Raw genomic sequence first — 23,514 nt, forward strand, 5'->3', positions numbered from 1 at the left:
AGATATAGTAGTTAAAATGAATTAAAACTTCATTTGAGTGTAACTGTCTTGTAATGTTTTGCAGGATCTTCATTTATACTCATCGAAGAATGGCCATTACCGCTGACGACGTATCCCTTGAGGACATTGTACCCATCTCCCTCGACTTTGCTGTAGTTGAAGGTGAACATCAGAGCATTTATGTATTTTCCCCTCATCTCAAATAAATGGTGTGTAACTGTAGCAATGTGTTTGAACTGAAAATTGATATGACAAGTACTACCTTGAAGTTACCCAACAAACTTCTTGTGCTACACTCCCTTTTCAGTTTCCTCACCAGAGGAACTTGTGGTCGTGGGTGAGCTGACCTAATTTCCTTCACAGTTTCAGCTATAAAATGCCACAAGACTGATCCACCACATGAAAAAGAACATTTTGTTTCCTTTGTTTGCACCCTGACAATAGGTGCCGATACTAGAGTAAGGATAAGCTTCAAGGACCAAGAGCTGGAGCTCAGACTTCCGTTCGGGTCACATTCACGTGTCTTCCTGGGTGAAGTCAACAAGGCGTGGAGTGGTAAGTTGGACCAAATGTACTCTGCTCACATGATGTGTGGTTTTTGAAAAATCCTGGACCCTGTGAAAGTCGAGATTCGTTGGTACCAGCTACTAATAGGACAGCAGCATCTACATGGACACTGGTGCGTGGGTTTAGTAGTCTTTAGATTTTATTTTCTGTTCAAAGAAAAAGGCACCAATCTGCCACAAATAATCGCCTCTAACCATCTGTCTGGAGGAAACCTGTTCAGCCAGACTTCAGTTGCTTTGATGTCATAAACATAAAATATCTTTGTTTTCCACACTTTACACTAGACCTCGCTAAAAATTAAAAAGCTAATAAAAAAACCACAAATGCATTCGTAGGACCTCATGCAGCTTTTACACCGAGCTACAAACTGGTGGTGCCGCGTCACCTGTCACTCACCGTGCTCACATGATGCAATGGTTGACTAAAAAGGCGAGATACAATCAGACAGAGAGAGAGAAGGGTGGGGTTTGGATCGTCTGAGTTTAGTTTGTCTCTTCCATAGCGAGCGTTTTTTTGAAGGACAAGATAACAATTTAACCAGGAGTAATTACTTCCTGTCCGGTACTTATCTCGAACTACTTTTTTTTTTACAGTCTGCTTTCGGTGCATCTGAATGGAATGGCAATCGAAAGGTTGAAAGACAGTCTGCTTTTTTGGGGATTTGTTACTGTCGCCATTGGCTCACTGTGTTCACAGTGGAAGCCCCATGTACACATGGATTGATATGTTGTTTGTGGTGCTCCGAGTTGAGCCACAACAGCTTTTAACTTGCTGAGGGAGACCAGTGATGGCAAGAAAAAATGACCTGGCTTCTGTTATTGTGAAAAGTCTGAGAAATGGTAAAGGTAAGCAGATAGAAGAAAGTAAAGAGGCGGTGTTACAGATATGGAGGACAAACAAGAATTAGAATATTGCTGCTTAAATTATTTCTATTCTAATTCTTTAACACATTGCATTCTTCTGTACACTCTTACCTTCCCTGTTCTTCTTAGGTCCCACTTCTGCCTAAAAAAAAAAAACCCAGGAGAAACAGTAAAGCTCTTCTCACAGTCTTCACTCACACAATATACATTCACACGTGTTTTCTTCTCTCTCCCTGCCGGTCTTCCTCCAGATGTTTGCAGGTCTCCCACGCAGGCACCCACGTTTGAGTGGATCAGCAAGTACCACAAAGGCACCAGAGGCCAGGGAGTTGTCAAACAAGCCATCGCACCCCTCGGCACAACACTCACTAAACTCAGCCAGCATCGTAAAACAGGTTTGTCATCTTGTGCTATTTGAAGTAGGTGACAGGCAGCGTCACCATATACCCCCCCCAAAAAAATTCACTGAATGCAAATAGGTCTGGATGACAGGAAGTACTTCTTGTCTGCGGTGTTTAATGTTTTTTGGCATCAAAAGATTGCATCACAATTCTGCGCGACTTTGCAAATGCCACATCCTTTGAATGCAACTGGTTTAGCTTGTGCTTGAGTTGTAATGACAGACATTAGGACATAGACATAGATGCAACAAATATCATTAATTGGTTTCTATTACATGTAAGTGTCTTATTGAGAGCGTGGCAACAGCAGGGTAAGGGGCCAATTAGATTAAATTGTTTGGATTATTAATAACACGTTGTTCCTGTTGTGACATGGAAACAAGAGTAAGATGAAAAATAAATAAATAAAATTGTTGTATTTGCACATGTTAATTAATGGAGGAGTTCGTTTCACACTGTTTGGATTGTAACTTCAAAATAAAATCATAAGTACATAAAGAAACCAAACAAAGGAGGCTTTTAAAAGCACAGCGTCTACTTCCTATGAAGCAATTAAACAATATACACAGATGAGGCCACCGCATATAAAGTGAGAATCCATTTGAGATGTTTGAGTCATGAAGTTTGTGCACTGTATCTTCATCTTGATGCCCCATTTCATGCAAACTTCATGCATCATTATGTTTCTGCATGCTGCATCACAGTCATGTGGATGTTGACACGCATGCAAAACGCCTAATGTCCATATACAAATCACTTCATTAGTCCTATTCAGGACTTTCATGTTGCCATACGTAGGCGGTCTATCGGCGTCACCGAGATAGAATATGTACAAAATATTTGTTGGTATTTATTATAGACTTTTATACTATGTTAAATAATTTTTCTGATAAGTTGATGTATTTTTGGTTCCAAATGCATGACAAATCTCTCTTTTTATATTAAAAAAAATCTTCAAAAATAATTTTTAAAAAACAATACATATAGTTAAAATGACCCTTACAGGATGGCATCAAAGGTTGTGTTTGAAATCAGAATCAGAATCAGCTTTAATGGCCAAGTGTGTACACAACATACAAGGAATTTGGTTTCGGCTGTTGGTGTCACCCTAGGAATTTGCACGAATAATAGAAATAGGAAAATAAAAAAATAAAATAAAGTAAAATAACTAAAGAAAGAGAAGAATAAGATACAATAAATATTAATAAAAAATAAAACAAGATAATAAGACAAATATATACAAGAATTTACACATCTAGTAGAAAAAGGTATATGTACATTAGTGCAAAATGGAAGTGTTGGCCATCCAAATATCATAGTTTTACAAACAGAAAGACAAAATGAAGAGTTCATTTGCAAAAACAGGTAACTCAATTTTTGTAGCTTTTCAGAAAACTTATTTTTTGTTGTTGTTTGCTTGAAATAAAATCAATCAAACTGAAGCTGAGTGGATTTGACTCAGTAGAAATGACAAAAATAACTTTAATTGACATTGTCTCAGGCAGACGATGGAAAAGTAGGTTTTCTGAAGGTTTGTGAAGATGGAGTTCTCAAATACATTTCCTTCTTAGAGTGCGTCTTGAAGAGCTTGACTTCCTACTACGTTATTGACGTAAGGCAGCATTTCCGGTTACACTTAGCGCACAGTACATTGTTTTCTTTGCGTCTCTGCAGCAGGAGCATGTAAACTCCTCCTACTATAGCGTTTGAACGGGCAGGTCTGAAACTGACTGGACATTGATCTTGCGAACAGAATGCGTGGGAGCGGCTCAGGGAAATGTCTAGGGTGATGAGAGACTCGGGTATGAAAAAATATTCCTGACTTCATTTGCTCAAGTTTCAGGTGGCGGAATGAAACGGCGACGCGTAAACTCCCAGCAGCTGTGATTAGCTAGCTTCCTGTGCTAATGCTAGCGTAGTTTTTTAATTTGGAAGAGGCTAACTTTAGCTAGCGAGAGAGGGCTCGTCGGGCGGAATAGTGGTTCATTTTGAAAATCCTCGCAGAGGCATTAATGTCGTCTGCTGTTGCCTCGTATTAAAGCTACCGCGAGTTTTACGTAGACGATAAAAAACCACCGAATGCTAATGCTAACTAAATAGCGTATCAGTGGTCTCTATGTGTCAGAGAGTGACACACCTGTTGTGATTGGTTTAATGACACACCGTTGCTGCTGTTTCCTGAGTCACTGTTTTTGCCTCAGTTCTTTGGCAATTTGCTCTTTTATTGTCTGTTTTTTGTTGTTGTTGTTGTCAGATAGACCCATTTTTCACTTGCATCCTCTTGGCTAAACTAGCCCGTTAGCTTAAATCAGTTGACTGTAAACTTTCCTCCATCCGCCTCTCAGGGAGATTAAGGTGTTTACTGTCTGCTTTGCTTTTAAAACACAGACCTCTGTTTCATTAAGCTCCAACAGATCCAGGTGTTTGGTTGTGGAAAGATCAACTACAGAACTGTAAATCCACAATTGAGAGTGAAGACAAATAATTAATTCTGTACTTAATAGTGGAGGATCATGGAGGGACGTTGTGTAATACTGAACTTTGTGCAGCTGTAATTAAAAAAAGAAGCTGTTTTAATACGGAAGAGTCTGCCATCTGATAGAGCAGGTTGACATTTGTGCTGACTGGTGATAAACCACAGATAGAGAGGCACAAGTGTGTGAAACTGCACTTGGTCAGAGTTTGTGCAGCTACTTTGTCAGTGGTTGTGAGTTTTTTTTAAGCTCTTAAGCTGGTTAAAGATACTAAAAGCATGTGCAGGAATTTAAAATATGCCTTCTATTAACTCACACACACGGGACCCTGGTGGTGTCAGGGCCTCGTTTAGGTACCAGTTACAAATAGTAGTTTCAGTGTAGGTAGGGTTTACCAAACCTAAGTGGTGGATGACTCGTAAAGAACATCAAATTAAATCCGGAAGCAGCTTTTGAAAAAGTAGCCCCAAAAAAAGTGATCTCTTTTCCACGAGACATGTTTTCAGCAGGGTGCTTGAATTTAGTGTCGCCAAAACCTTTGTTTGATTGTCGATCTAAGATGTTATGCATGTGTTTGTATGCTTTCTGCTAATAGCTACAATTTGTCCATTTATAGCAAGCTTTAAAATTTTAATTCTGCTTTTGCAAGCTTCCTCTATTTTTGCAATAAGTATTCAAAACCATTTACCACTGCAGCTGCACTCTAATGATTCTCCTTTTATCAGTCGGCACTATCGTTACGCCCCAATGAATAATACTTTGCATTACTCGTGTATATGTTAACTTTAAAAGGCAGACTTTGAAAGCCACATGTTGGTTTTCTGTGTCCACGCAAGAAGATTTTCACCTTCTCAGTTGTGGCATTCCTAAAGCACACTGTTCAAACGAAATTTCACAGTTTGCTGAAAGTTTTCTCAGTCAAACAAAGAGCTTTTTCTTCTTTATACAAACAACAAAGTGACTGTTTTTTTTTTTACTTCAAATGTCAGTGGGTTTAAAGAAAAAGAAAAAAGGTGCTTAAAGTTGATCTAGCTTAAAAGTCTTCGTGTTTTTTTGTTCTTTATGATATGAAACAAACCTTAAACAAACCGTGTTTACCTACAGGTTAGATCACAGTCTGTTCTTCTAATAAAAGTAGGGTGATGGAAATATTTCCTTTTTTGAAATTGAGATGCAGGAAAAAAAACAACGTTGTCAGTGATAGACTTTAATGCTGCAATCAACAGTCATACCTTTCCTAACAGAAACTGTGATGCTGGGATTGTTTGGTTCACACTTATTTTGACTCTAACTGCTTCTTAAATGTGGCTATTTTTCATTTCACAGCTTTATAACGGTTCTGATTCCCTAAATTACTTCTGTCATATTTAGTTTTTTATTATGATGATGTAATATTTAGTTTTAATGTCCATTCTGTTGATATCCAGTTGTGAATGTCAGTGTATGTGTCTTGCATGCTGCACACTGACACATCAGAAAACTTTGGCTTTTAGGTTGCCAATTAGAAGTAAAGTCTCTTATTTTTACCTCATCTTTTGGGTCATCCTTGCACCCCTGTCTGTCAGGCGCTGTCTTAATGTAGCGTGCTATGATTTTATAGAGTTTAATTTCCTGCTCAAAGAAGCTGGCTTTCCCTTTCAGTGGAGCCAGCTGTGTTCGCTGCCAAGCTGCAGGAGACAGGGGCCATGCTGTCTCATGCTTCACACTCAGCCATTAAATCCAGCTACTTAGGATGCAATAACTGCAACCAACTGCAAAAGGCAGCCTTAGCTGATTAAAAGCTACAAATGAGCCCTGACTTGGCATTTTTATGTTTGTTTTTATTCTGCATCACAATTAGCTTCACTTTTTTTTTTCCTCAATTGCAGCTATATGAATGCTGAGATGTTGGTTTGCTAATGGATGGATTTTTATCACAATGAGTTGCCCAGGCTCTCAATACCTTGAGCATATTGTAGGATAATGTAGTCGGTGGTTAGCACCGTTGCCTCGCAGCAAGAAGGTCGCTGGTTCGTGTCCCGGTGTGGACACCCGGGATCTTTCTGCGTGGAGTTTGCATGTTCTCCCCGTGCAGCGTGGGTTCTCTCCGGGTTCTCCGGCTTCCTCCCACACAGTCCAAAAACATGTTGAGGTTAATTGGTGATTCTAAATTGTCCGTAGGTGCGAATGTGAGTGTGTTTGGTTGTCTGTCTCTAAGTGTAGCCCTGTGATAGACTGGTGACCTGTCCAGGGTGTCCCCTGTCTTCACCCTGAGTCAGCTGGGATAGACTAGTGCGACCCTAGTGAGGATCAAGCGGTGTATAGATAATGGATGGGTGTATAGATAATGCTTGGATGGATAGTTGGGAAGGTCTCCCTGCAGTTGTCATTGCACAGTGAAGCATTCGTTGCAACCTTAACTAGCACCTTGTAAGCAAGCTGCTAATTTGTTGATGCTAGTGGACATTTTGCAGAACAATCCTGTGATTTTTTAATTTGTGCTTGATCTCTCTTGCTTTTCCCGAACAGAGAAATCATCCGACAAAAAGGGAACTTTAGAAAAGGAGAAAGGGTCTAACAGTGGCACACAGAAGTCCAGAGGGTTTTCCAGCCAAGAAAGGTAAGGTCTTTTAATTCGCTGACATGTGGAAGCTCTCAAAGTGGTAGCAGGAGAGTGCTCTTGTACTAAAGTAGACATTACTGTTAACGACATCCTGTGACATTTTCACTGTTGCTCATCAAATGTTGGTTAATTAAGACAAATGATCTGATTTTGCTTAAAATTTCAAACCTGCAGCTTTTACCTGTCAGCTGTAACCTTCTGTCCGCCTTTGATTTGTGCGTTCTTGTCTTTCTTGATGCATTACTGCGACCTGTAAGTCAGTAGAGTTGTGTTAACAGTTTGGCTGAGGGGTGCACTATGAAGTAAGTTTGACAAGTTTTCTTTGCGTAGGCCAGCGCAACAAATTCTAAAACCTCAGTCAGAGATAATAGGTATCATGATGATGGTTATCAATGTTCTGTGTTAACCCAGCTTCCTCTTCTTCATGCACAAAATCAACTGATCTTGTGCCACCTACTTTAGTCAAGAGGAAAGGGTCGTTGTAATGGAGAACTATGAAGAATATAAACATTTATTACAGTCAAAAGTGCTGGTCGAAAACTGTTAATCATGTGAGTTATTGTATCTTCCCTGCTCACTGTTTGTGACATGACAGCTGCAAATTAGAGCTGGTAGACTTTAAGCTTCATTCATTTAAACATGATATTACAGAAGAGCATTTAGGTCTGACACTGTCCTGTAACTATCTGTGGTAAATGCCAATAGATTGATCAAATTTGTCACGTGTGTCCCATTAGCTACAGCACCAGCAGTGTGAAGCAGTCTTGGCAACGTATCAGGACCAAGCATAAAAACATGATTATACGTTTTCTGCGTCACCATCTGAACGCGTGTAGGTAGCACGGCTTTGTTTAGTGCAAATACAAATGCACAGGTCTGCAGGTATAACATATTTCCTTGGCTGTGGATTTATGGTGCTTTTAGAGAATTGTCGGGAAACTAACTGGTGAAAGGGAGACACTGTAAATCCCGGACTTTGAACACATCCGTCTCCAGAGCAGGTTAACTGTGCAGCGTTCGTTAACATGATGATCTTGTCGGATTCAAAGAGAGACATGTGTGCTGCACTTAACACGAACCCACTCATAAATACAATGTTCTTTGTTAAAACATGTGGTCTAAACTCCACATGGTATTTTTAATGTTGCTGAACGGAAATATTACAACAGCTATTTAAAGGTGACTATTTAAACACATATGTGAACCATGTACATGTACCCATGCATGTTAAGTATTGGTGATCCGCTCTTGATGTTTAAACCAATAACAACCTTGTGACAGAATGAAAATGAATGTCGCTAACTTTTGGCCAGTTTTACCGACGATTTTGTGGAATATGGTCTATCGTTAAAAAAAAGTCATCCTACAGAAATCACTCTGTTTTTTTTTCTTTTTTCAATATACAGAACCTAGGCTTATAGATAACTCAATTTGAATACTTTTCTTATTTTCCATAACTCCATTTGAGTTCTCCCCGTGCAGCGTGGGTTCTCTCCGGGTTCTCCGGCTTCCACAAGGTCCAAAAACATGTTGAGGTTAATTGGTGATTCTAAATTGTCCGTAGGTGTGAATGTGAGTGTCATTGGTTGTCTGTCTCTAAGTGTAGCCCTGTGATAGACTGGTGACCTGTCCAGAGTGTCCCCTGCCTTTGCCTTAAGTGAGCTGGGATAGACTCCAGCCCCCCACGACCCTAGTGAGGATTAAGCGGTGTATAGATGATGGATCGATGGATAGTGTTCTTGAATGTGTGTTTGTGACTGCTTCACTGTGCCACGTAACAGGAATAACAAGATGTCCTTATCCAAGTATGTCCCAGTGAGATCTGATAAACTTCTACGTTCTTGTTGTCGTAACAGCCTCGATGGAACGATGACAAATAGGGGAAATACATCAGACGAGTAGACACTTGATTGCTTACTAAGAATGCATGTGTGGATATTAGCAAAAAACACATCTTTTTGCCAACTTAAACCTTCCTGAATCCTCAAAGGAGTGTGGAAGGCATCAAAAGAAAAAAAAATGGCAATAGCGTAATAGAGTATTACGAGCTTAACTTTTCAACTTTGCTGAGCTTGAAACGCTTGTGTTTTACGCTGTAACCTGGCATCCTCACTGTAACCACTTTGATATGTTTCAGTCAAGTTTAACAAAACAGATAATGTGTCGTTTATCTGACACAAAACTGCTTCATCTGGAGGTTGATGAGTACCAGCGTGTAAATTTGTTAGGTTCAGTTGTTTACGCTGGAAGCCACTGCTGCCACTCTTGGAATGAATGCCTTTATTTTAAGCTGGAGTTTATTTACAGCATATTCCTGGAGGATTACAGGGTCCAGGCATATTACATTTCGTCTTCTCCCCTCAGCCTCATTCCATATTGACGACATGGAAATAGAGCTTCGCTGCATAGCCGGGGTTCCTGTTCCAGTGGATCTACTATACATCAGGCAGACATTACGAGGCGTTAATTTTATTTCTTGCTTTTAGCAGGATATATAACTTGACGTAGTTAGGCCAGGGGAAGTCTGAGTATTACCTGGCATCTATACAGTACAAACACGGGTTTAATGATCACACTCATATTTGTCCCCCTCTGAAATCACACCACTCTGACAAAACGATTCTATCTTGGTCTGTCTCCACTCACGCCTCACTGTTACTTCTATCTCATTTCCAGTCGAGAGGAGCGGGATGACCTGGTGCGCTCGTCCAGCCACACCCCGTCGAACAAAGCTCAGATACTGGCCATGCCGCAGTTTGGCCTGCGTGACAACCTTATCAGGTGTGAGCTGCTGAAAAATGAGGACCTGTACACATATCTGGAGCACTTCAGGTATGTTGCTCGAGTTTTGACCCGTTTTTAAAAAAAGTGTTTGGCAGATTAGTGAAGGTCAACAGATACATGTGATGCTAAAATAATTTAATATCGTATAAATATATTCATAAATCTTTAGGATTCCTTGATGATAGTGATGTGTTTTATACTTTGGATGACGTTTTAAATGTTTTCGTCCCTGTTTGATCCATTCCAGTGGAGTGTGATATGATCTTTGGCTGTTCATTTTGTTGCCTACAACAGTAAAGGAAGTTGTTTAACTTAGCGTATTAAAATATTTAAAATCAAGAAAGCCTAACATTTAACCCTTACCAATATACAGCTATATCAAAACTCTTTTTTTAAACCTCACACCACTGCATTATAGCGATTTGCTGTCCAGATCTACATGGAAAACTGTAAAGAAAACAATGTAAAGTTTCTAATTTAGGGCATAAGTCTGAATATTTGCACACCATTGCTGCATTAAGCTGCAATCTACTGATAAGTCCAGCGTCAAGAAGTTTCTAAAAATGTGTCAGAAAGATGGTTTATGCAGGAACAGCGTGCCCCCACAATGTAACTGTGAGCACAGTTTGGTTCTTAGAAGTGTTATGTAAAAAGAATGAGTCAACATCTGTGGGTTTGTATTTCTGGCCACTAAATTAAGATCCACTGTCTCAGACGGTGTCTACTAATGCACCACCTAGAGCGTAGTCATACTATAGTCCTTCCTGCCATTCCTTTGTAATTATAGCATTGTGAGATATATACGTTTTATTAAGGGTTTCTTTTCACTGCTACCAGATGAGAGGAAAATGTGTATTTGCTGAACTCAGCATAGTGGTTTACTCAGTGACTACGCTGCCTCCTGTTGGTAGATCTGTGTACTCATGTGATGAACATAGCAAACACTTTACAGGAGCATAGATGCATGGAAATGGATTTTAAATATGAGAAAAATATCATAAACTGTGACTCAAAGAAATTAAAATTGAAATATTTAAGAACATGTACAAATATAAATGACCTGCAGTGTAAAGTTCCCTATAGATATCATCAGTGTCACTATTAATATCACTAGTTTTTATTATTGATTAATTATTATTCATGTTTACTGCCACCTCTCATGTTATAGTCTGATCCCCAGTTCTTTCTCTGTGGAATTAACGTTTTGGCACCAATTCCCTTCCTCTTCCTCCTACACATCTGGTTAATTGAAACTCGGAATTGTGTTTGAGTCTAAAAGTGTTTGTGACCAGCTCAGAAGCTCCGAGGCGTTTCCCAACCTTTTCCACAAAGCATGTTTGGAAGACTCCTGTCTCTGCAAAAAAGACAGAAGTAGTTAAAAATATATGGAGAAAGGCATATTCAGAATTTATACATTTCTATGAAAAGAACTTGTCATTTACATGCTAATTGGGTTGCATGCTTAAACTGTTGGCCCTACTAGAAATAGCAGACGCAACAGATAAAGCTGTATTATGCTGGAACAAATGCTGGGTCATACTGTCGTGAACGCTGCACTAAATATCCACGCTGATTTGCAGATTAGGAATAAAAGCTTAGGAATGCAGCAGTCCAAAATCTTTGCGTAAATACAACTTCAGCATCTTTCTGGTTAGCTGATTCTAGGCCCATTAGGACAGAAAGTGTTGTACAGTGAGATGGCCGTCAGCACAAAATATAGAGCTCCATGCTGCCTTTGCAAAAAAAAAAAAAGGCCTGTGCAAAAACAGCAGCTGTCTGAAGGTCAGAGACGAGAATATTGAATGGAAGGAAGGTGGTTTTCAATTTGGACCAGCAGAATAAATCTCAGTGTGGATTTTAAATGCCAAGGGTTGGACCATTACACAATTTCTCACAACAGAGATGCCCTTCAGCAATGCATTTAGGTTACACTGGGGCTGCTCAGTGGGCAGCAGATAAGGTGTTTGTTTTCTTTACTGTGACTTTGTACTTTATACAGTTGTAGGTATAACGGTGTATGTTTTATGTTTTAGAATTACAATATTCTCAACTTTTCATTCAAGAGTCAGGATTTCGCTTTCACTTCCCCCTTTTTTGAGTTTCACTGCTAAATTATTCATGTTCAGCTCTAACATAAAGCTTTTGTTTGGGCAGGTGGTACAGAGTCGTGTCCTCACTGGTCTCCGGCTTTTTGCATGTCAGGCAATGATGAGGGATCTGTGCTATTTAAGTTACTTACTTCTAATTTTGTCTTTTTTATTATGTAGTTATCTCCCCGTGCAGTGTGGGTTCTCTCCAGGTTCTCTGGTTCCTCCCACACAGTCCAAAAACACATTGAGGTTAATTGGTGATTCTAAATTCTCCATAGATGTGAATGTGAGTGTGCTTGGTTGTCTGTCTCTAAGTGTAGCCCTGTGATAGACTGGTGACCTGTCCAGGGTGTCCCCTGCCTTCACCCTGAGTCAGCTGGGATAGACTCCAGCCCCCCGCGACACTAGTAAGGATTAAGCGATGTATAGATAATGGATGGATTATGTAGTTATGTTAGGCCACTATTAACTTTCCTTACGTGACACTTAAAACGAGTTCACTCGTCTGTGGGGACCTCTTGGAGGATGTGGTATTGCTATCGTCACTGACTTACTGTCATCAGTAGTTTGCTGCTATGAGCCTGTAGTTCCAAAACAGAGAAAACAAAAGCATCACACCTATTGTGGTGAAACCAAAGAAAGACGCACATCACAGTTGTCACAGCAATCTCATGTTGGTGTCCATGCAACCTCAATGCATTCAATGATCTGGCCAGACATAAGCCAGTAGAGAGTGTCACAACTACTCACCACATTCCTTGTCTAGCTGTATATGTAGAGGCATTTTAATGTATATAACCAGCCTTGTATTTGTATCTCTGATACAAGTGGAAAATAAATAGAGCGACAACACTCTGGGTGGCTGGCTGCTACTCAAGAAGCTGCCGACCAATGAGGACACAAGCCTTTAACACCTGCCCACACAAGTGCTTCGTGTCAGCGTTGACACTGAAAAATTCAGCAGGGAATTTGTAAGAAGTGGTGGTAAGAGGGGCAATTCTGATCAGTGAGGCAAAAGTAAGGGATAATGAAATGATGTGCCTCTTCTGTTGTTTTCATACCTTTTGCTTTTGAGGTAAATTCTTTGATTTTAGACAACTTGTTTTACCTAAAAATGTTTTTGTTTGCTATTTGTGAGATTTTGTTATTTTGAAATTCCATAATTGAGAGTAAATGAGTCAGAAAAAACTATTTCTGACAAAGAGCCCGTGTGGTCATTCAACGTACTTCAAATATAATTTCTAGACATGAGCCACTGCACGCTGCAGTACAGCAGCAAGACAGTTCTAGATCATGGTAGTTTCTCTATTTCAGCCTCCTAAACTAGAAATCACAGAGAAGGCAGTGGTTGCGCTATAGCCCCTCAAACTCAAATATTCTATTTATTGTTGAAAGAAACTCTAACTGTATTTTTCTCCTTTGTGCCCGCTTCTCATCTTTCCCCATACTGCTTTAGCTTTTTTCTTGGCACATACAACGTGAATGGACAGACACCAAAAGAAAGCCTCCGGCCTTGGCTGGGCTGCACTCTCAACCCTCCTGACATATACTGCGTGGGGTAAGTTACATTCACTCTGCTGAAGAATAGCTTTGCAGTTTCCTGCTTAATCCCATTACAAAGACATATACTGCTCCAACCCTCTGACAGATGCATGCAGCCATTGAACCAGTTCTAAGTACAGAACATGCCCACCCACAGATTTCAGCACTGTGCGTCCACTAATCCTGCCTACGTTTCAGTGTACTGCTTTGGGGTTAAGGAGTGAAAAAGTTTCGTAAATAACACAGCAATTCTGGATACAGTGGGAATCTTAACTCTTAGTAAGTTTTTTTTTGTCCTTGCTTATAGTTTTCAGGAGCTTGATCTCAGCAAAGAGGCTTTCTTCTTCAATGACACCCCCAAAGAGCAGGAGTGGACAAAGGCCGTGTTCGAGGCCTTGCATCCAGAAGCCAAGTATGCCTTCGTAAGGAAGTTTTTTGTTTTTTTTCTTAAATCTTCTTCTTAGATTCTGCTTTTGCCAATTACACTTTAACACAGTTTCAAGAGACTGATACCGTAGACACTGTACACTAACAGCATAGTGTTAAGACCCTCGTGCACCTTCAGTCTATGAGCACGGTAACTGCCATACCATCACATTATATTATATGGATTATTACCCTCAATATACAGTTATTATATCTGTGAGCTTGCTGAGTTTAGTCAGACTATGTATTTAGTATGTATGTTCCTTTTTGGTTCATCTCTTTTTCTTTCTCCTTCTTCACTTTCATCTACTTCTCTGCTCTCTGAGTGCTGACTCTGTCTTATTAGCTTCCTCATTTGTCGGCCTCGGTGGTTTATTTGAGTCATCTTAGGCTTTGCAGGGTGTCTGTAAGTCACACTATAATCGTGTCATTTCTTCATCCACTGTTGGTGTGAAGACGAAAGCACACTTGGCTGATCTGTTATTGACACTCTGTAGCTCAGCGAGCTGAGAAATAAATGTTTTTGCATTTGTATGTGAATGTTGATTCATGTAGGATTGACAGGGAGGCTTATCAAACTATTTTGCTTCCTCCCATGCACTAGTGCCTCATGCTTTCAAATGTATATTTCAGCTTCTGTTTTCCTTGAGATAAGACGGGGGTGAAAATAAATGTCTTCAGCTGCACAGCTGCTCTCTTTTTAAAAATTCATTTTCTTACTCATTTAGACTCAGGTGTGGGATTGGGTTCATTTCAAAGTAACGTCTCCCTAGAAGTAAAACTGAAATATGAAGTTGAAAGTGAGCAAGAGTAATGTGAAACCCAGACACTGTGGTTAAAAAGCAAAAAAAGATGCTGATATAAGCAGCAAAAACTGCATTAAAGCACTTTAGAGTGTGTCGTGGCTACAAGGTTTCTTGATCTTCACTGTGAGCACACGTCGAGTAAAAATGTTCAGCAAATTACACAACCCATTTCTCTGTGAACTGAAGTGTACCTGTTCCCTTAACTGCATCGCCCCTTATTTGTAAACCACTCATCTGCTGCTACAGGTGAAGTTGGTGCGTCTGGTGGGCATCATGCTGATCTTCTATGTGAAGAAGGAACATGCAGAGTTCATCTCTGACGTGGAGACTGAGACTGTGGGCACTGGCATCATGGGAAGGATGGTGAGGACTCTTTCTTTCATGCACAGGTTATCATGTAGGTTGTTGGTATTGTGTAAAGATTGTATGTTAGAAATGGTGCTGAGCTGGGGTCACAGCTTCAGGTATATTGATGTTTCTACTGCATGATGATAGGCCTGTATTATGTTGTCAGTGATATGATAAATCCTTCAAATGTTTCAAAGGCTTCTACTGTTTTTAGAAAGAAACCTTGCAGGGTCAGCTTTGTATAATGTCATTGCCACTGTTTTCAGTTTTACATCAGTTGCGTTTGTATTTCCATCGTATTAAAATACACACAAGAAGAAGCTTTATTGTCACTATGCAAGAGATACAACGAACTTTCATTTGGCATCATCTCTGCAGCAGCTTATTTGCTCACAGTCTTAGAAAAAAAGTTAAAAAAAAGTGATATGAATAATAAAATAGCAATAAAATATAACAAATACTCTATTGAAAGTGCAAAAAAGCCTTTGTTATAATGAAAGTGTCATGGTTCCTGCAGCAGTCTCTCCACAGCCACGGGGGAAAAGTTGTGTTTTAGTCTGTTGGTACAGGCTCTCATGGGTGGTAAATAGAGTGTCCTGGGTGGGTAAGGTCATTCCGGATCTACGTGGCCCATCAGAGGAGACGACTCAAGTAGATCTCCTCTAGGTGTGGAAGTGGGGAGCCGATGATCCACTGAGCCGTCTCGATGACCCGCTGAAGTTGTGTCCTCTTCGATGCTGTGCTGTACATCCACAGGACAGGACACTCTCTATTGTGCTGCGGTAACAGTTTTTCAGCAGAGGAGGAGGGAGTTTGTTCCTTCTCAGCGTTCTGAGAAAGAAGAGACGCTGCTGGGCCTTTTTGACAATGTGGGTGTGGGTTCACAGTCCAGCCCACATCCTCTGAGATGTGCAGTCAGAGAAACGTACAGTTCGTGACCCGCTCCACTTCTTCCCCATTGATGCTCAGGCCTGAGTGCAATGTGGTCCTCGACTTCCACAAGCCAATGCAAAAAGTATGAAATTAGTATCAACAGCACCTTTACACGTCAACATTAAAGTACTGCAGCAGATGAAAAATGAAACGCTTCTACATTAACAGTAGTAGTAACTTCAGGTAGATCGTAAAAGATAATAACATGCAGATGGTGTGTAAATGTCAGAACCTTCCCGACTTCCTTCTTTGGACTTCTGCGCTTATTTGTTTTTTTGCAGCAGTGCATTCAGTAGCTCCAACTTTGTTCCTCATCGACCGTTGCAGGATACCTTATTCTTGTCTCGTATGCAACCATGCTTACTTAGCAGTCCCTGCAGTGTAGAACAGATGGCTGGCTGGTGACCAGTGGGAGCCTTTGTAAGGCTGCTCCATCCTGCATAAAAAGGCTGCATCATGCACCTCGAGGCATGTTAAGTGTTTTGCATTATAGTCGAACAGAAGATCAACAGCTATACAAAACAGTAATTCTTTTTTTTTTTTTAGGGGTGTTTAGTTGATTAACACTGGATGACTGGATTCTTCTCTCTCTGTTCCTCTTTGTTTCTTATTCACAGGGAAACAAGGGTGCTGTGGCAATCCGTTTTCGTTTTCACAACTCGGACATCTGCGTGGTCAACTCTCACTTAGCTGCCCACATAGAAGAGTACGAGAGACGCAATCAAGACTATAAGGACATTTGCAGTCGTCTCCAGTTTCGCCAGAATGACCCCACCCAGCCTCCGCTCACGATCATGAAGCACAAGTGCGTAGCCAATGAGAGATTATAGATTTACAATGTGATTGAGATGGATTTGAAGGTTTTGCAAGCAAATATGTATGTATAGGTATTATGCCACTAGATCATACATCGCACAGTAAGATCTGATGACTAAGAGTTTGTCATGAAATCCTTTAATCCCAAAAAGTATTGGCTGCCATTCTGTATTCAAATTCAGTCATGTTTACATTCATGTTTAGGATTAATTGCTCTACATGTTGCTGCTGAGTATGATATCGCAGGAAGAACACATATACAGGCTATCTCCATATTTATGCTTCTGTTTCTCTGTAATTCTTCCATCAGTGTGATTTTATGGATTGGGGATCTCAACTACAGAATCACTGACCTTGACGTTGACAAGGTGAAAGAGCTAATCAGCAAGAAAGACTTTGAAACGCTGCACAGCTATGATCAGGTAATGTTTTTCCCGTATTCTATTTAAATACTCATTACTCATCATTTGCATTTGATTGGTGATATTTACCAGCCGCATATGATCTTTAGCTCAAGAAGCAGATCGATGAGGAGGCCGTGTTTGAGGGCTTTGAGGAGGGTGAGATTGATTTCCAGCCCACCTACAAATACGACACTGGCTCTGACAAGTGGGACACAAGGTAATAGAAGAACGCAACGCTTTTTGGAAGAGCAGTCTTCAATAATGTTGTTAGAATATTGTCGTAGATTAGTTGTAGCAACTGGACTTGTTAGGGCGACTCTAACGAATGCCATAGTGGCAGGGGGAGCGCTAACGACTCACATAACGCGGGGGAGGAGCAACAAACCCCCAATTGAAACCAAAACTCAGGTGTTAGTGGCTTCTAAAGGATATAAGTATCTGAACTCCCAACTAGTCAGTCAGAACTGATGAAGCCTCTTGGATGAGAGGTGGAACGTCTTCAAGGAACTCAAGCAAGTCCAGTTGCTATGATTAATCTACGAGAATAACCATGACCTGGATGACTGAGAATCTTCACAGACTTGTTAGAATAATTTCAGAAAGAAGTAGTAGAATGTAGTTTCATTGTTGAGCTTCCAGCAGTTTGTGTTGCATCACATTTTTTTTGCAGCCGTTCAACTCATCCCAGAAATGTTTCTCTGTTAAGATGTTTCATTCTGTCTCAGCAGATAAATATTTAATGGAATCTTTTTAAATTACAAACAAACAAAATCTCTGCGTTTACAGAGCTGCTGAACTCACAGTTTTATCAGAGTACTCACACTAAGACACCACAGTTGCATTATCATGAGGTTTAGGGTTGAATACTGCAGTAATGCAAATATAATTCAGAGGGGACTTGCCTGGTCAGTAAATGGAGTCAGCTATGTACAGCACAGGTATCATGTTCAGAAGCTGCTACAGCAAGCGCTAATTTGCACTGGTGGTCTTAATAAATATAATTTAGCCACCAAGCTGCGCTATTAATTAACGTTGTCATCAAACATGGCTCACAGTTTGTGGTGAAACAGCACTGTCTGGTATTTTGTGTCTCACACCACCTAACAACGAATTTTCCCCGCAGGGATCATTAACTCGGATCAATTATGCACAAATACACTACAGCACAGATGTAATCTTTAAATACCGTGTGTAGCAGAAGTTGTAACACACATTTTGGGAATTAATAAATAAACACTGGCCTTTTTCTCTGCATTTTAGCGAAAAGTGTCGCGTCCCCGCGTGGTGCGACCGCATCCTGTGGAGAGGAAAGAACATCGACCAGAAGCACTACCAGAGTCATATGGCTCTGAAGACCAGCGACCACAAACCTGTCAGCTCCCTGCTCGTCATTGGGGTAAATGATTCAGCTTTCTGACTTAATAATAATACATTTATTTTGTATAGCGCTTTTCAAGATACTCAAAGTCGCCTAACAGGGTATAAGATAAAAACAGGAACAAAACAAGTTGAATAAAAAGCAGATAAAAAACAAGGACAGAAGAAAATAAAAACATAAAACAGTTAAACATTAAAAGCAATCATGAAAAGGTGAGTTTTTAAAAGGGACTTGAACGTGTGGAGGTCAGAACAGTGTCAGATGTGAGATGGAAGGTGAGTTCCAGCAGCAGAAAAGGTTCTGTCCCCCCCAGGTTTGGTGCTTGGTCCTTTGTGGTGGGGCGAGGAGGTGAGCAGAGGAGGAACGAAGGCTGCAGGAAGGCGTGTGGGGCTAGATGATGGAGGGCTTTGTGGGGGAGGAGGAGGAGGATCTTGCATGTGATGCATTGTTTGACAGGGAACCAGTGGAGATATTGGAGGACGGGGGTGATGTGATCACGTGAGCGGGTGTGGGTGAGGAGACGGGCGGCAGAGTTTTGAATAAGCTAAAGTTTTTTTTTGAGGAGTTTGGAGGGTAAACCATAGAGGAGGCTATTGCAGTAGTCCAGTCTGGAGGTGATGAAGGCTTGGATGAGTGTTTCAGCTGCAGGGAGGGTGAGAGATGGTTTTTCAGATGGAAAAAGGCCGTTTTTGTGACCTGTTTGATATGTTGTTCAAAAGTGAGGTTGGTGTCGAAGGTTGCGGGTGTGAGAGGAGGGAGTCAAGGATGAATTTCCAATGGTGAGGCAGAAGTGATGGATGGACTGGGTGAGGGATTTGGGGCCGATGAACATGAGGTCGGTTTGATCACAGTTCAGTTGAAGGTAGTTGGTTTGCATCCAGGCTTTTATTTCTCGCTTTGGTTTCTCCTTTGAAAAGGTCGTATTGTCAACCGTTAGAAACTCATGCGTAGGTCTGAGCAGAGGCACAATAATATTTGACTTTATCTGCTTAATTCATGTCAGATCTCTTCTATTTGTTTTGAAAAGGCTTTATATGTCATTTTACGTAGAGTCTGATGTGTAAACTGCAATGATTCTTTGCTTCTTCCAGATCAAGAGAGTAAATGGTGACGCCTACAAGAAGACTTTTGAAGAGATTGTGCGCAACATAGACAAAATGGAGAACGAATGTATTCCGTCTGTAACCTTGTCCAAGAGAGAGGTAAAATTTTCTACCACTTTGCATCTCATTATAGTGTAATTAGAGCTGTGATACCTTTCTGATACATGAAATTGGCGTCGCGCTGTCGTGCTGATGTACTCCAAGTGTAACCCATCAGTAATGAAGATGTGTGTTTTTTTTTTAGCCTAATGCAGTAATTTAAAGGCATCACAACAGTTTTCATCTTGCCTCATAAATCTCTGTTGTTTCAGTTCCACTTTGAGGATGTGAAGTTCATGCAGCACCAGGCAGAAACGCTAAGCCTCTTCAATGATGGGCAGGTCCCATGTCAGTTTGAGTTTATCCAGAAGCCAAACGAGCCCACATACTGCAAGCCTTGGCTCACAGCCAATCCCTCCAAAGGCTTCATCGCTCAGGGTAAGAGACACAGTCACAATTTGATATAGGAGTCATAGGTTTCAGCCTAATGAAACATCAATCCCCTGCCTGCAACCCAAAATATTTTGAGTTTGAGATATCGTTTATTTAGATTTACAGTATGAGACTTTTATTGCCTAGCGAGATGAATATTTATTCCAGAGTATTGATGGTGCTTCATAAATCGTCAAACAGTGCTGTCTCAGTAATTGTTTGTTGCAAGTACAACATAACTGACTGGAGCAACCCCCCCTTTTAAATTTCTTCATGGATCTCTCTCATTTTTTAGGTGGCTCTGCAGACATTGAGCTTGAGGTTTTTGTAAACCGCTCGACAGCACCTGAACTCAATTCTGGCACGCAACAGATCGAAGACATCCTGGTGCTCCACCTGGAGCGGGGCAAAGACTACTTCATCTCCGTGACAGGCAACTACCTGCCGAGCTGCTATGGCACCTCTCTTCACTCATTGTGTCAGCTCAGAGAGCCCATCCAAGACATGCCACAAGAGACCCTCCGTGAACTGGTTAGTGGGCCGTTGAAATACACCTTCTTCATTTGTTGTAGGCTCACAGGCTTCAGCATCTTGTTGGTTGTTGGACTGTTTAATTTATTCAACTAAACTGCTTTTGCTTGCTGTGTTTGTTCTCAACATCAGGCTGAAATGTCTGGAACGGAGAATGCAGCGAACACTGAAAAGCCTCTTGACATTCCTAAAGAGCTTTGGATGATGGTGGATCACTTGTTCCGCAATGCGATCAAACAGGTGAGAAAAACTAGAAGATAATGCTGCTGTATTAAAACCAAATAACACAGCACTGATTGATTTTGGACTGGGGAGTTTTCATGTGAATTGCTCAAACCCTGGCTTCCTCACAACTTATTGCTTAGAAGCATAAATATATAATAAAAAAAATGTGCAGGCTGCAGGAATTAAGCAAAAATCAATGTTAGTGTTTTTGAAGCTGCAAAAAAACTGACTCTGTAGTGATACCTGCCACCAAGGTAACTTTGTGTAGTTTTATTTGCTCAAGAGATTTAATCTTCATTCTGGTCATTTTTAGCAAAGATTGATGCACTGAAATACAGAAATTAGGTCCATTGCAGCTCCACTGTGCCTCAGACTTTAAGACTTTTTTTCAATCACAGGGAATCTGTTCTCGTAAAAGACACCAAGAATCTAAATGTGTTGTCTTTTGTTTGCAGGAAGACATATTTCAGCAACCAGGGCTCCGGAGTGAATTTGCAGAAATAAGGGACTGCCTTGACACAGGGATGCCAGATTCCCTCCGTATCCTTCAAATCAATTCCAATGATGAGAATAAGTGGGAAAATGATCATATAGAATATTTAAAGTCGCACATTGTGGTCTGTACATGTATTTTGTTATTACCTTATATGGTCATTACCTTACAGTAAAGCCTTAATATATTGGGTTTGAAAGGAAAATGAATTCAAGAAGTCTGGAATTAATCATTTTCTTCACTTGAGACTTGGTTTAGATAGTCAGAGATAGTTTAAGGTGTTTCATTTTTATTTTTCAAGACAACATTTCACCAATCTAAGGGGAAACTTTAAACACCCACAAATCTTTACATTCACCACATTTTCTGCTGTAACAAACATTTATGTAGCATATTTCACAAACAAACCTGCAACATGCTTTACAATAAAACTCATACAAACCAGAACTTAAGGCGTAAACAAGGTAAAAATGACAAATAAATGCAACAGCTGTTAGACTGAAATAGATGCAGAGGACTTCATTTAACAGTGAAGTTTCCTAGTTTGGGAAAACGTGCTGTTTGGCTGCAGCTTCGACATTTGTAAGTGAGCAACAGACAAGAAATGCCACAGAATAGTTCATTTTTCTCTCCGAAAAAGAAAGAAAATTTGACTTCTAGTAATGGAAGCCATCGAGCTTCACATCTGTGTGTCGGATGAACACTGTTGGATTTATCAACCTTTTAATACCCCATCAGTCAAACTGCCTCTCCTCCTCCTATGCACACAGTTTAAACAGTACAGCAGGGTAAAGACACAAGCATTTGCTGCACAGTTCAATTGATAAGGATACAAACTGTCAGATTAAAGCAGAAGGTCAGCTTTTCACACTCATAATTGTTGGTTCTGTTCCCTGGGTGGTGTCTAACTACTACTCTGTATTTCTGTCTGATGGTTAACTTGTTCTTTTGAAAGACTTCTGGGATTTAACATCATATTTGACTCATATTTGGTACTTCTACTTTTGAAAAACATGCCGACTCTGCTCAAGAACTACAACCTTGACTCTGTATTAACCTGCAGCGGGCAGTAACCACTCAGTGGCCGAGGCCTTGCTTCTCTTCTTAGATGCCCTGCCAGAGCCTGTGGTTCCGTACTCTTTTTACCAGCAGTGCCTAGAATGCTGCTCCAATGCCAGCCAGTGTGAGAAAGTAAGTGAGGCAGTCAGTCACTGAATCCCATTATTCAGCTCCAAGATTTGTTGAATTATAAATGTTAATCTGTGGCTTCTTTTTGTCTGCAGATTGTTTCCATGCTACCTCAGTGCCATAAAAACGTGTTCAACTATTTAGCTGCCTTTCTCCGTGAGCTATTGAAGAATTCTGCAAGCAATCGATTAGACGTCAGCATCTTAGGTAAGAGAAAGGAAGCAGGTTGATCTATGTATGAATGTGTTATAATCCGCTGCTTTGTGCTTAAGTCAACATACTGCACTGGAATGTAAAAATGCATGAAAATCCTGTTTAGTAGTATTTTGTTTTGACGACCTTTTCATGGCTTAATGTAAAGCAGCCTGTGCCCTAACCTACACTGTCGAAATAGATGTTTAACAAAATTCCACAAAAAATATCGTTTATTCCACTGATTTTTTTATTGTTATTATTTTCTCTCTGACATTTCTTGAAATGCACAGAAAAGTTAAACTGTTTATAAAATTCGTACAGAATTCCGACCTGAGAAGAGATACTGTTTGTTGCATCATGCCAGATTGCCAATTTTGCTTTACTATGAATAATTTATTTTCTTTACACATAGTCACCATCTTTGCCTCCTTGCTACTGAGGTCATCGACAAAGCAGGATCTTGCCGAGAAGAGGAAGACTCAGGAGTTCTTTCAGCACTTCCTGACCCAAGGCTCCTCTTAGACGGAGAACTCGTCCTTCTCGCTGAACACTAAAAGCTGTAAAGTCCAGTATTTGAAATAAACTGTAATGAATTCTGATATTTCCAGATGGCTCTTTGTATAGTTATATAGTATAATTATGTAAGCGATGGTTCTTATTTGATATTAATTTCAAAATAATGTTTGTGATCTATCGATGCACAGAGTTTATTGTATATTATTGAACATCTGTAGAAGCCTAACAGTTTTTAATGTATGTATATTTTATTTAAAAGAATAATTTGTATTTTAATGTTTCTGATTTCAACAGCATATTGTTTTTTCTATATAAAACTGTTGGAAACGAGGCGTGTGTGTGTCACTGGTGATTTTTA

The 23,514-nt window shown here is 40.3% G+C and overlaps 1 protein-coding gene across 2 annotated transcripts; it reads left to right on the forward strand.

Annotated features, from left to right (window-relative positions):
* Positions 1–38: 38 nt before the first annotated feature.
* inpp5b (inositol polyphosphate-5-phosphatase B) lies at positions 39–23,487 on the forward strand. 2 transcript variants are annotated; one of them, XM_008277381.1, is made up of 21 exons: positions 39–162; positions 308–337; positions 445–555; positions 1,682–1,825; positions 6,814–6,904; positions 9,584–9,739; positions 13,238–13,339; positions 13,631–13,745; positions 14,802–14,918; positions 16,454–16,641; positions 16,963–17,074; positions 17,164–17,273; positions 18,317–18,452; positions 19,526–19,636; positions 19,849–20,014; positions 20,304–20,539; positions 20,672–20,779; positions 21,220–21,304; positions 22,321–22,448; positions 22,541–22,652; positions 23,053–23,487. In XM_008277381.1, the coding sequence occupies exons 1-21, from the start codon at positions 54–56 to the stop codon at positions 23,160–23,162; spliced, it is 2,577 nt and encodes an 858-aa protein (XP_008275603.1). In that variant the 5' UTR covers positions 39–53; the 3' UTR covers positions 23,163–23,487. The 2 variants fall into 2 exon arrangements, with proteins under 2 accessions (XP_008275603.1, XP_008275604.1); XM_008277382.1 differs by lacking the exons at positions 39–162; positions 308–337; positions 445–555; positions 1,682–1,825 and adding an exon at positions 3,514–3,633.
* Positions 23,488–23,514: the final 27 nt, after the last annotated feature.

This window comes from Stegastes partitus, unplaced genomic scaffold (genome assembly GCF_000690725.1).
Source record: "Stegastes partitus isolate 25-593 unplaced genomic scaffold, Stegastes_partitus-1.0.2 Scaffold97, whole genome shotgun sequence".
Lineage (NCBI taxonomy): Eukaryota > Metazoa > Chordata > Actinopteri > Pomacentridae > Stegastes > Stegastes partitus.